At 46.4% G+C, this 13,655-nt stretch overlaps 1 protein-coding gene across 1 annotated transcript in view; it reads left to right on the top strand.

The window, feature by feature from the left end:
• Positions 1 to 7,756, top strand: part of DENND3 (DENN domain containing 3) — a 37,111-nt gene extending 29,355 nt beyond the window's left edge. Inside the window, exons 19-23 of the mRNA XM_009901283.2 lie at positions 764 to 924; positions 2,488 to 2,621; positions 3,605 to 3,720; positions 3,847 to 3,984; positions 6,533 to 7,756. Of these exons, the coding sequence (XP_009899585.2) occupies positions 764 to 924; positions 2,488 to 2,621; positions 3,605 to 3,720; positions 3,847 to 3,984; positions 6,533 to 6,733 (750 nt within the window). The 3' untranslated portion in view covers positions 6,734 to 7,756. The remainder of the gene's footprint in view (positions 1 to 763; positions 925 to 2,487; positions 2,622 to 3,604; positions 3,721 to 3,846; positions 3,985 to 6,532) is intronic.
• The last annotated feature ends 5,899 nt before the right edge of the window (positions 7,757 to 13,655 follow it).

The raw sequence follows: 13,655 nt of genomic DNA, 5'->3' as shown, positions 1-13,655 counted from the left end.
TTAAAAGATCACTCAACCATCAGGGTAAAGAGAGTTGCTTGTGAAAGGCCACCAGAAAAGAGTAGGTCTCTCAGTGAAAGAGGCAGCTGAACTAGAGCTGCAGGCTGAGTGAGAAACTCACAGGAAAGGGGATTGGATGGGCTGCGTGTGTGAAAGCTGAGAAACACTGTTGTGGGTGAGTGTGGGAGAGAGTCAGAAAGGGAGGAGTAAAGCTGGTGGTGAAGAGCTGGATGGAGGGAAGATAGACATCCAGGAGAAGAGCTGGTTGTTGAACTGTTCGAAAGAGGAGAAAGAAAAGAGGAAGAAAGTTTGAAACTGATAGAACTCATGAGGGAAAGAATACTGGGTTTCTGATTGAGGGAAGGACTTTCCAGAGGTGGTAGAGGAGAAGGCAGTGTTTTCTGACTCTACCAACTGAAGCAGGAAGTGTGTTTTTATCAGACTGTTAGGGTGGTTTCCAATCCAGAAGAGATTTGCCCTGATGCCCTTGGTAACCTTTACATGTTTTGGGCCAGGAAGCACAAGTTAAAGTCCATTACCCAGATACATCATTAATCCTATTGACCGAAGAATGAACTTGGCAGAGAGATCTGGCCTCTCATTACTTCCAGAGCAGATCAAAGGACAGAATACTGTAGTGCTGAGTCTTGATCTCTTACTGGAATCACCAGAAAACCGGCATCTTCACAGAGCCTCTTTCCATGTTACATTGAAGAGTGGCTTTTTCTTCTAGATTTTAAGTAATCCTGCCTTTTCTCCCCAGATGTGTATGGTCATGGTAGAACTGAGTCAAGTGTGGATCGGTTCTCAAGACTCCATTATTTATATAATCAACACCCACAGTATGTCTTGTAATAAGCAACTGAATGATCATCGTTCTGAGGTTACAGACATCATTGTGGAGAAGAAGAATGGAATACCCAGGTATATTTAATTACAGTCTTTTGTTCTGGAAAATAAATAAGCCAATGTGAAGGATGTCTGTACTACCAGAAGAGTCATGTGGAGAATCTTCCTGTTCAATGTAAAGCCATTTTGTGTAGCTAAACCATCACCAGCCTGGAGACTTTGGGCTGCAGTGAACAGAGGACTAATTAAAGATCCAAATGATAGACCTCATTGTGCTTTAATTATTTGAATGAAACAAAAGAAAAGGTTAACTTGTGCTCATGTAAAGGAGCCCCTACAGGAAACCAGTGAGTGATTCTCCTAGATGTTGGAAAGAATGTGTTGTTTTAAACTGGGGTTGGGGCAGAGAAGGGGGGCCCTTTGTCTTGCTAACATAAGCCTTCATTTAGCCCATTTTTGTAGCTCTCGTATTGTATATGGTAACTAAGAATTTCCTTTTTAAGGAAAGAGCATTATGCTCTTTGGAACAAAGAGGCTAAAGGAATGCTTTTTTGGATGAGGATGAGAGCAGCCAGGAACTGGCAGCACCCAGTGATGAATCAGTACAGATGCAGTTTAAAGACCACTTCATTTTTGCTTTGAGCACATCATCAACTAGATCTTTACAGCACGCTTCTGGATGTGTCCTGCCTGTTTGTAAAAGAAAGAATACAGTTACTGTTTCGTTCAGGCAAAATTATTTTGATCTTTTGGTACCACTGGGAAGAGTGTTGACTGGAGACCCTAACCTGCTGTTTTCCCATGGGAGCTGTAACTCTCAGGCCAGTCCAGATATCAGCCATAGCTCTGCAGTGGTGCAGCAGGCTTAACTGAGTTTCAGGTAGAGTTTGTTTAGGTGGTGTTGGAACATTCTGAAAAAGATTTTTCTCATCTGAAGACAACAGATGTTAAAGATGGAAAAAAAAAATATCAAAGGAATAGTATAATTTGTTTTCTCAGGTGCAGTAGCAAAGAAAAACAAATTTGAGGCTTTTTGTCCTAACTTGAGAGAAAATCCAACAGGCAACAACGTTCAGGGAAAGTTGTGGTTCAGTTCTCAAGCATGATATAATGTAGTTCCTTGAGGTCTGAATTAGCCCTCAGTGCTTCCAGTGATGCAGAGCTTGTAAAGTATAAACTTAAGAAGATGACAAAATCTATACAAGGATGTTTGAAACTTAGCTCCCTGGCTGCAACCAGGAGCTGTTGGTTGCTTAAATGTGCTCACAGTAGTCTAGAGCCAGGGACCTAGAATATAATGAGGGGAAGAAAGGAAGTTTAGGTCATTCCCTAGGCATTGTGTTGGGCAGAGGATGGACATGCTCCTGTCCAGTGAAGACTCTGGTCACCTTGTTTAAAAGAATTGAACAAGTCTAGTTGTTTGCTGTTTAATAATGAGAGATGCCTTTTGGAATTCAGTCCATTTTCTATTGGAAATGGTTACTGTGCTTTACTCTTCCAGGCTTTAAAACAAAGAACGTTAACTTGGCTTACTGTAAAGTTGGTTATTTTGCAAGTAATTCTCTTCCTTTCAGAACAGAGTGCATACACAGACTGTAAACTCCCCTGTTGTTGTTTTTCACCAATCTGTACCAACAGCGAGGCGTACTCAAGCAGTTTAGATGGAACAGTGATTGCTTGGAACGTCAGCACTCTGAAAGTTAACCGGCTCTTCCAGCTGCCCTGCCAGAATCTCACCTCTATCAGACTTCATAATGACCAGCTGTGGTGCTGTAAGTTTATTCCTCAAATAATTAAAAAGAACACGATGTTTTATTGGACAGAACTGTACATCAATCTCATGTGTACGTGATGTCCTTCTGCCATTCTTCACTTAGTCTGCTTAAGCAGCCTTCTGTAGGTAATCTTCCAAAGCACTTACATAGATGGCTAGCTTGTGTCCCTCCTGGAGCTATGGGGCCTGCTGAAGGATGTGACTGATGGCTGCACTTTGTCTAACCTCCTGGGATGATGCCTGTAAATTGAAATGAAAAACTTCAAGAAAACTTTAGAAGTCTGTAGGGGCAATAGCAGTTAAAAATCACATGTGGTGTTTCAGCTAGACTTTTGATGGTATTGGTCTGACCTGGTAATCCCCAGACTTGCATTTTGGCTACTTACAGGAATTTGTCATCCCCACTGTAGAAGTTTATATGAGTAAAGTAAAGCTTCATGCTAGGGTAAAGGAGCATCTTGAAGTTATTTCATAAATGGTGACCAATTCAAGAATGTTGCAGTGATTCCCAGTGCTGCTGTATACAAGAGCCTGGATCCAAACATATCTTAACAAAATGGTAGCTAAAGCCTTAAAAATTCCTGGTCCAGCTGTTGGCAGTTGTGCTGCTGCCACTGCTGTGGTGGGGTAAGGATTCAGCCCTGTTAACTTGGTCTCAATTCTGCAGGTGCAAATATTTTGTACTTCAAAGCCTAAGCATGGCATGTCTTAATTTAAAGGAGTTTGTTTCTTCTGCTCTCATTTTTGGAGTCTAAACTATCAGGTATGTGCACTGCAGAATAGCAGCCAGTGTCTGGAGAAAGAGCAGATCTAGGAAATGGATACTGTGAGAAACAGGAAGAAGTGTCTCAAAAATTTAAGTGTTGAGAAACAAGAGAGTTGTTAAAAGCATCCATTTTATTTTGCCTTTTTTCTCCATGGCACGTAGAGGTGGAGGAAGTAGGCACTTCTGTTGCTAATCGCTTCTCTTTAATGCTGAAGGTACTGGAAGTTGCATACTTGTAGTGTCCACACATGAATTTCGACTGCAGACAAAAATTGAGCATCACCTGAAGGATGTGTCTTCTTATTTCCTCTGCTTCCAACTCTTTCCTGAGGTATTAAATTTAAACTGCTAATAGAGTTTAAAGGAAACACAACTGTGGCATTGCAAGCCATAGTTACTTAACTGTAGTATGCTTCCTGTCAACAGTGCTCATGTGAAACATCTTTCTGTGCTTTAGAGAGAGGAAGTGTGGGCATCCTACTCGGGGAGTAGTGACCTGTATGTTTGGAACACCAAAGACTTTTCAAGTACACCCCAAAAGATTCATCTTCAAGATTGCTCTCAGATTACTTGTATGATAAAAGTTAAAAACCAGGTGAGAGACATTTGAATTGTTTTTACCTGTTGTGGAGTTCTTTACTTAAGTTTTGTTTGTTTGCAGCTCTGGTGAGCCTGTCATTAGTTACTTTACTGGGTGTTTGCATAGGTATTGATTCCTCTTGGAAATCAGAGAAGCTCATGACCAGCACAGTGTTGCAGTCATACAGCAAAATGCATCTCAAACAAAAGCCTCTGCAGTAATTAAATGCATGGTGACTTTTATTAGCCACTGACATTTTCAGGAAACCATAGAAATTGAAAGTTTATGTCCCTTGGTATTTCATCTCAGGGCTGCTAAGACTAAGCCTTGAAAAAGGTTAATAGACAAACAATAAATGCCAATTAGCTGGCTTGGTTTTGTAGATGACCTTTTTCTTGTTTAGTTACCACATTCCTAACTTAGCAGAGATGAAAGGAGCCAACAGCTTCCTACCGTAGCATCTTGTGCCTCTGTCATTGCTGGCCTCAGGCTGTGTACCTGCTCTTTCTGCATGATACCAGAATGATTGTAGTTATGGTACCACATGGGCAGGCTCAGGGTTCATTTACAAATAAATAGCTAATAGATGTCCATTGGGAAGGCAGCTTCCTCAGTCTTGCTCAGATTTTCCCTCCTTTGTTCCTCAAAAATGACTTTTTCCATGAAATGCTTCATGAAATAGGGAAGCTTTCTATGTGTTCATCCCTTGGTTAGATTTGTGAACTAAGGTGGAAAACTCTTTTAAGACATCCTTCCCTGCAGTGGAGATGGATATATTTAACCTCTGCTCTAGGGGAGTTAGAAGGTTGTTTGGAAACCCCAAGGCATTAAACTCTCTTTTATCCTACTTAAGAACTTTGTTACTTTTCTCTTCCACTTATTCCTCATTCAACTTCACCTTAACTAACATGGTAGTCCAGCTCATTGATACAAAAGGAACAACTGCACAATATCCCTGTGTGAGCCATCTCCTGAACCTCAGTGTGGAGTCTGCCGTGTTTCAGCCTGCCAACAGCTCAGCAGCCTCAGTTGTCCAAGGTGGAGTCTGGAGCCTGCTGTAGTAGCTGCAGCACACATACTTCTGTTCTACACAGCATTACAGATACTGAGAATGAATTTGCAGCCCAGCACTGTTGAGAATGAATTTGCAGCCCAACACTGTTGTTGCAGGCTTGCTTTTAAGTGCTAGAATTAAAAATAAGCCATTGTTTGTCTTTAAGAAACCCGAGAGGCACATTGTGCAGTTGGTTTTATCTGAAATGGGATGCTTTCTGGCAAGCACTGCTAACATGCAACACTGAGTAGTTGCCCTCTGCTAAGCTATGCACTAGAAGACCACAGCTGTGTTCTGCTGTTCTGGACTATGTGTATCTGATCCCATGCCCTGCCTCTAATGGTGGTGATGGCAATGCTATTGTAGGGAGAGCCTGTGAAACTGGCCTGTAGCTGCAGTCCATTTCCCTTAAGCTCCTTGACTGTCCACGGTTCTTCTTTATGGGTAGTAAACTCTGCCTTTCATTATCTGTTTTTGGATCCAGTCTCTCTGGACCCTATTTAATTTTGAACTTACTGGTGCCATAGTTTCCTGTAGCAGCAGGTTCCAGAAGTTCACTACCAGCCATGTACAGAGAAGTACTTTCCTGTAAGTGAAACTGAACTCTTACTGGTTTCCACATGTCCCTTACTTCTCTAATTGTGGGATGTGTTGAATTCTGCTTTTACCTTCTGCTTCTCTGCACTCTTCTGATTTTGTCAGTTCCAATGTCATCTCTCCTTATCTGCCTTCTCTCCAGCCTTAGAAGGCCTGGCTTTTTCTATCTTTGCTCATATGACAGCTCTTCCTTTCTCCTGATAGTTTGAGTTTCTCTTCCCTGGATTTTCTCTGCTCTTGCAGTGCAGAGAGCAGGTACTCAAGGTATGGCCATGCTGTGGTTTAGACAGTGGTAAAGTGGCACCTTCTGTCTTATTTCTGCACTGGTCTGTAGGACCAAAGGCAAGTCATGTTGTTGAGGTGAGCAGCTGCAGTGCCAGCACTGGGTGCGCAGGGGAGTTTCCTGAACCAGGGGATCCCGCAGTGCCAGCACAGCCAGCACAATCCACACCAGTAAAAGAAACCCCTGGGGAGTGCTAGTGACCAGGGCAGGCGAACAGGGTGTTGTAACTCTGCCATCTTGACCAGGGAGTGATGGTATCCACCTGGCAGAAATTCATGTCCTCTCTGAACTCTGCACCCACCATGACTGAGGCAGTTCCCAGACAGCTGTGGTGGGAACATGCAGACGCCCTGCTGCAGGATGTGCTCTGCTCTGACATCAGTACCAGCCAGCAGCAGTGAGCACTCCTGTGGGAGGTGTTCCTCTGCTTAGTGACAGAGCTCCAGGAGGAGGCTGAGGACTGTCAAGGAGTCTGAGATAGACATGAACAGATACCCATATAGGACATGGTCAGTGCTTCCCTTTTCCAGCCTCACTGTCAGTGTGGTCTGTAAAGCTCTTCAACTGTGTCCGAATCTGAAACGTGAAGTAGTGAAAATGATTGTGGTGGTTGCTTTTTTTCACTCCAGCTGTGGGTTGGCAGCAGTGGAAGATCACAAGGCAAAAGCAGAGGGAAGATCTATGTGATCAGTACTGAGAAGAGGACTGTAGAGAAAGAGTTGGTTGGTCATGCCGATACCGTGAAGGCACTGTGCTCGGCAGAGGACAGGTACGTCCTCAGCGGCTCTGGAAAGGAAGAAGGGAAGATTGCCATTTGGAAAGCTGAATAGTTATGCTCTTCAAAATACTGTACCTGTGCCAGCAAAAACATGAAAGAGCCTCCACATACTTCAGCCACCTGTCAGTGTTACTCTTCTGTATTTATTGAGTCATTTTTGTCCCTTACATCGCAGCAGAAACGAATCTCCCCTCGCACCTCATGCTGCTCCTGCACCTTTGATGAAGAAACAGAAATGTGAATAGAGGGGTCACTGGCTTTTAAACTTGCCATGTATTGTTGGGAAGGGTAAGGGTGCTAGGCCACACTGTGTGATGCAGATGGCATTAAGAGAAGGGAAACCAGATCAGTAATTCCACCGGAGCCCTGAAAGTGGGATTCAATGCTGCCTCTACAGCCTGTAATCGCTGGACATGGGCACTGAAAAGAGAAAACCCAAGAGAAGTTTTGCATTTCTGGAGCTTCCATGAATGCTGAGTATCTTTCTGTACTAGCAGCTAGATGTAGCTAGGAGGACTGTCCTGTACCCCTGTATGTATATTTATGGTGCTGGATCATTTGAAATGTAGACACAGACAGGCTCTTCCTGATAGCACTGGAAGCTCCCTGCTGGTGAGACAAGATACTCGGATATTCTCAGTGACTGACTGACTTTTTAAACTTGTTTTTCCTTGAAATGGAATGCACAGCACTTGGCATTTGTAACAGTTCATGAAACTGGTTGAATTTTTTTTCGACCTGAAGCACTTTATTTCATTCCTGTGTCTGTTATACTTGCTTTTGGAAGCAACCTTTCAGCTACTGTGCAAACAAACCTCTACAACTCCTCCCATTTCTGTAGTCAGAACTGCTGTTACTAGGGTAGAAACTGCTGAATTTTTAAGTACTGCACAATTCAGGTTGGACTTGATGATCTTTGAGGTCTCTTCCAACCTTATTGATTCTATGATCATCAAACTGCTCCTTAATTCCTGAAGTGAGCATCACTGAGTCCAGAGGAGTCTCGAGCAGCATTCCCTAATCACTTCCTGGTGTACATTGGTTTTACTGCCATCAGTGGACAAATAGCTCCAAGTAGAACAGTAAGCCTATGCAGGGTAGTTTTATCTGAGTGCTGGGTAAAGCAGAATGCAATATTGAAAATACTGTAAATGGAAGTTCAAAACGGGCTGCTGCTTTTGTTAATAAAGCACTGTAGGCCTAATGGAAGAGTAAACTACTGTAAGTGTAATTCCTGTAGTAGTTCTCTCTCAGTGTGCTGATGAAAGGTTTTATCTGGTGATGGTAACTGAAATGTTACCTTTTTATTTGTTTTGTTTTGTTAGGGTTTTTTTCAATTTAAAAATATTAAACACTATATTGGCACCCTGGCCTCTCTTTGCACCTTGTTGCTGTGTGACTCAGTACAAGAATGATGATTTTTAGCAGTGCTTTGCATCCTGTCTGTGTTCTAAGGAGGATAATGGTCTGGGTTTTTTCTCTCTTGTATTATCCTTAAAATCAGCTTCTGCTGGGAATGTGTCCTCCCTTGAGTCCTTCATCTCTAACTTCCAGGTTCCTTCTTTCCTCCCCTGGCAGCTGGCTGGTGGTGGTAAGTGAAATGAATTATTTAGTGAATTGAAGATGTCTCTGTACAGAGGCACACAAGTGCTGCTAATGAAATTCCACTTGCTGCAGAGAGGAGCTCAGCTACACCAAGCTGCCACCTGCTTGTCATTGCCTTGATTTGCCTTTCTGGCAGACTTTTTAAACCTGGCTTTGCCTTCCCAGCATCTGAAAATACAAATTGACAAAACTGGCAAAGGGTGATTTTTGTGACTATGAATTCTTCTATTGATGAAAGGCTCCAAAGTAATGTACTGAATACAGACATAACTGATGGAATAGGTGCCTCCTTTTCCAAAGCACTGCTTTCTTTAACACCAGCCATTGAACACCACATACAGCAGGAAAGTTTGACTACATCAGACCAAACCATACAATACAAAGGTCCTTCCAGAACCTATCCCCAAGAGCAGGAGGAGCAGCAGTACCAATACAGCTGACTTGAGGAGCACAATGCTGGTTTGTCTCTTGGCAGTGTGAGGAGACAGCTCAGGTATGTGTTCACTTAACCATTTCATCTTCGCTCCAGTGTCACAGCTGTGGAAATGAACCTCCAGCAATGGCACTGTGCACTTTTGTTCAGTTTTCAGTGGATTTGCAGTTGCTTCCCATGGGCCCCTTGGTTGTGGGAAGGGATCTTCAGATCCCTAGTGGTCCTTAGAGCTGTTATGTGCCACGATGCCTACTAAGATGCAACCATGTCTAGTTGCCAGTGTGCATCCCACGCTGATCCTGCTGACTGATGCTGGCTCGTGACCTGTGTGCTGGGCTTTCTGTCCAGCTGTTGTTTCTCCTTGTGGCGAGCTGATTGAGGCAGAGACCCTCTTCTGGTTGTGCTCATTTACTGCTTACCATGATGATGTGTTGGTCCATAGCAAGGGCACCTGCAAGTTGTGACATTAAACCCCAGTGTTTGATGGCTTGGGTGTTGCAAACCATGTGTTGGGTGTTCAGTTAAACAGCAGATTGTCAGGTTTCAAAACAGGTGGATGGGGAGTTTTATGCTTTCCCTGAAATTGCTGCTCTTTGAAAGCAGTGTTTAGAGGTTGCTACCTGAATAGAAAACAGAAGGTTTACAACTACTTAAATTTATTACATTTATTACTGGGCTGAACAGAGCCCCTGCATCCTGTCAGTCTGTTCTCTTTTTCCCTTGCTCAAACTGGTTTTGGCTCCACTCTGCCTGTCTCCAAATAACCCCCTCTGAGAGACAGAACAAAGGAGGAGAGGCACTAAGTGGACATCTCAGCACTCTTGATCCTTCTCCTGTACCATTACTGAGTTGGTGCTGTTTGGGTTAGTCAGCTTCCACCTGAGCCTTGGGCCAGGTCCTCCTCTGAGTCCACCTTGTGCTGCTGTCCCTTTCTCCTCAGCCTCGGTGAAGTGTTACACATTTTTTGGATGCTAGCTGAAGTTCAAGGTTAATGTTTGTTCAGCTTCTCTTTGCTGTTGATTTTTTTTCTTTTCCCTGGTGTCCTGAACAGGGAGCCTCAAGGAGTGGAGAGACCTGCTGGGAGCCAGCAGTTCCCAGGCAGAGCTCCAGTGAGAACATGCAGCCACCCAAGTGCAGGCTGCAGGTTGTGCTCTGCTCTGACACCAGTATTGGACTGGCAGCAGGGAGTACAGCTGTGGAGGTGTGCTCAGGGAGAGGAACTTCCCTGCACAGTGACAGAGTTCCAGGAGGAGGTGAAGAGGTTGAGGAATATCAGGGACTGTGTGAGGGAGACAGATATCTGAGTAGAACTGCACCCAACCTCCCCTGGGGCAGACCTGTCAGGCAGACAAGGTGCATAGTACTGAGGATTCCCTGTCCTCTCCACCCAGCAGAGCATGGTGACTTCAGGTACAGGGCACAATGGTGACAAGTCCTTGCCAGGTACAGCAGGTGTGTCTCCTCTGAGACTTCCTCAGCACCCCAGGGAAATGGGCATGGCACCAGACCGTCAGAGTTCAAGAATCATCTGGATAAGACTTGTAATTATATGGCTTAGTTTTAGCTAGTCCTGCAAGGAACAGGGAGTTGGACTTGATCCTTCTGGGTCCCTGCCAACCCAAGATCCTCTGTGATTCAAACCAAGGGATGGCAGTGTTTGCTTATGGAAAGAGCACGGCTGCAGAGGCAGGAGCTGCTTGGAAGTTCAGGCTGCTTTTTGCTGGCTGTGATCAGCCACTGGGGCTATGCAGGGGGATACAAACAGCCCCTTCCTCTGCCTTCCAGCCTGCATTCAAGAGCTGCTGTGGGTCTAGACATAGGCCTAGGCCCTTTTCAGTCAGTGCTGAGAGAGTCTTACCTTTTGCTCTCAGCATTTCAGAGGGAGTAAAGCAAAGCCTCATCCTCACCTCCCTGCCATGAATTACCTGCCTCTGTTGCTCTGTCTGTATCCACTTCAGCTGCCATGTTCACAGCCATGTCCCCATGGCTGCCCAGGGATGCGGTGCACCCCAAGCTGGGCTTGGGGGGCTGTTTGCTGCATGGCATTGATGTGGGTCTCAGCTTGGTGGGGTCAGCTTTGTTTGGGAACTGAAGGTAGGCTGTAAATGTTGGGATCCCCTCTGGTGTCTGGCTTCCCCCTCCATGGTGCTTTACCCCCATGTCTTGGCAGTGGGGTGTCAGGACAGGGAGGATGCTGCACAAATGCTAGGTGGCACTGGTTCAGCCTCCTAGGTCCAGAAAAGGATGTAAATGCTGCCTGGTTGGTCTGATGTCCTTCTGCAAGCCTCTTTTCATCACTGTGGCTCTCTAGGGCTGGTTGCTTGCTGGGTGGCTGCCCCTCTGCCCCTTTTCAGAGGGGGAAGGGCTGCCCACTGCATAGGAGCACAGCTTGAGAGGGCATGTCAATGGTGACAACCCCTAGCCACATCCCATGTCCCCAGTGGGCTCTGTGCCCCCCAGTGTGTCACACAGCAAGGCTGGAGCTGCTGGGGGCTGGGCATGCAGGAGGTACATGTAGGAACAATCCCACAGCATGCACAGCAGGGTCTGGTTCAGGGCTCAGCTCAGCAGAGCCTGCAGCCAGCAGCAGCCCCATGGAAGCAGTGACAAGCAGCCCTTGGTTTTCCTCTGTAAATCCCTAAGGATAGCCCTTGGCAGCAGGTGGCATCACCTCCCTTTCCAGTGCTGAGGGCTGGCACAGACATGGGGAACATATACCACCTGTCCCCCACCAGGATGGGAGAGACCACCTTGGCTGCTGCAAAGCCAGAGAGGCAGGGACCCACCTCCCTTTGGCAGCTGGGGGCCTGGAGGAGGTTGCTGGCTGTTCCATCCTCACTCCAGACCAGAAAGCACAGGCAGCAGTAGGGCAGGCTTCTCTCCAGCTCTTCTCAGCCACTCCAAGGTCACTGCCTTCACTCAAACAGTAACTCGGGAGAGTGCCAGAGCAGCTCTGTCCTCACCCCTTCTTTGCCACACTCCAGCCAGCCCAGACCCAGCACCTTCTTCCCACCCCAAGAAGGAACCTGGTACCCCACTCCCAGGCTCCTGTCTCCTGAGCTGAGGAATGCACTTTCTCACCTCTCCTCCTTGCTGTGGATCATCCAGGGCGGTTTCTGCTCCCCCCTGTTCTCCCTTGGCCACAGCCTGGAAAGGAGGGAGAGGGCTGCTCTGTTCCCCTCCCCCATCTCAGCACAGGGCTGACATGCAGATACTTGGGAGAAGGATGATCTTGGTATCACAGGTGGCAAGACCCAGACAAGGGGGTGGGGAGTTCAGGTTTGATCACTGCTTTCACATCCCTTTGGCCTCTTCCCTTTTAACTTTGCCAGAAGACAAAGATGTTGAACAGTCCATGCCACTTAATCCCCACTTCATTGTGGGCTCTGCCAGCGGGTCAGAGCCTCCCAGGGTGAGGACAAATGCCCAGGACTCTGCTGAGCCAACTGGGGTGAGGAGGGGAGGCTCTTGTTTTTGTCCTGCTTTAACCCCAGCCAGCAGCTAAACACCACACAGCCACTTGCCAACTTCCCCATACTTCATAGTAGCCCCACACCAGCTGGTATGAAGAAAATCAACTTCACCCCAGCCAAAAGCAGCACAGTCCTGCTTTGGGTCATCTGCAGGTGTTTGGAGTGGCTCCTTGCCTGCTGATGCAGGACCTTTGGTTGTTCCCCCTTTGGTGCTGGTGAAAAAGCCAATGTCAGACTTCTTGCATGTTCTCACTTTTTAACCTCGGGCCCTGGGAGAAAAGAGTGCAGCTGAGCTGTGCATAGTCAAAAATGAACCAAACACTCTGTGGGCATCGACTGAGCTGTTGATCCTGCTTCTGAAGATATGCCTGCAGGAGAAGTCACAAATCCATCAGGTGAACTGCTGGGAATCAACACAGGACACCAGAGCTGCTCACACTGCAAGTCTAAGCTGGAGCATGCAGGCTGATGCAGAGGCCCCTTTGGCTTTCCCCCCCCGGGCACTTGAAATGGCCCAAGTGGTTAACCAGTTTGGAGGTGAATTGGTTTCTTTGGCCCTGCTTATGGTTAAGCACTCCCAGGCTCTCCTGTGCAGAGGAATCCCACAGTATGGTAAGGCAGATGTGGAAAAGGCTCATGTGCTGGTGAAGGAAGGATGAGACCCCTGCATGCTGCCATGGCAAGTGCAGGGCCCCCAGTCATCCATGCAGAGCGAAGCCTCTACAGCCCTCAGCTCTGGCAGTGCTCATCATGGTGGTGGCATGAGAGATTTTGCTGGCTTAGCAGGAGACAGCCACTCTGCCCTTTCTCCTGAATGGGTCAGAGCAACCAGGGCAGGAGGAGGAGACTGGACAGCCAGGGGCATCCACCCCTCCCAGGCTGTCACCAGTTTGCTCTTGCCTCTGTGCTCCCTCCTTCATTACACCTGAAGCCAGCAGGTGTCAGCTGAGTTTATCGAATGTCTGAATTGCAGGCTCCTTTCTCTGCCAGCCAACGTTTGGTCCTCGCAGTGTTAGAAACAAACTAAGCTTTGGGAAGCAGATGAATGGCGTTTGTCTTGCACAGCTCAGGGGCAAGGGGAAGCAGCAGCAGCGGGAGCCTGCTCACCTGCCTCTACCCACGACCCCTACAAACGGCACAGGAATGTGAGGCACCAGGTCTTACTGAAATGTTTATTAAGATTGAACTTGAGAACAACGGAACACAATGTCTTGTGGAGTAGAAGATTTCTAAATTGATTTTCCTCTTCTATGCATAAATGAAAAAAAATAAAATCGAGATTATACAAAAGGAACAGAAAGTGCAGAACACAACAAAACAGTTCTCATGCAACGACTCTCCTTGTTTTGAAACCTTACAACAGAAAATAAGCTCAAGAGTGGAGAAGTAAAACCCATACATACAACATTATGCTGTCTACCACTCAAACATTCACCTGTGACATTACTTTGCTTAATCCCTTT

Source organism: Dryobates pubescens, chromosome 14 (assembly GCF_014839835.1).
Source record: "Dryobates pubescens isolate bDryPub1 chromosome 14, bDryPub1.pri, whole genome shotgun sequence".
In the NCBI taxonomy this organism is placed as follows: Eukaryota; Metazoa; Chordata; class Aves; order Piciformes; family Picidae; genus Dryobates; species Dryobates pubescens.
This window is presented reverse-complemented; position numbering and strand designations above follow the sequence as displayed.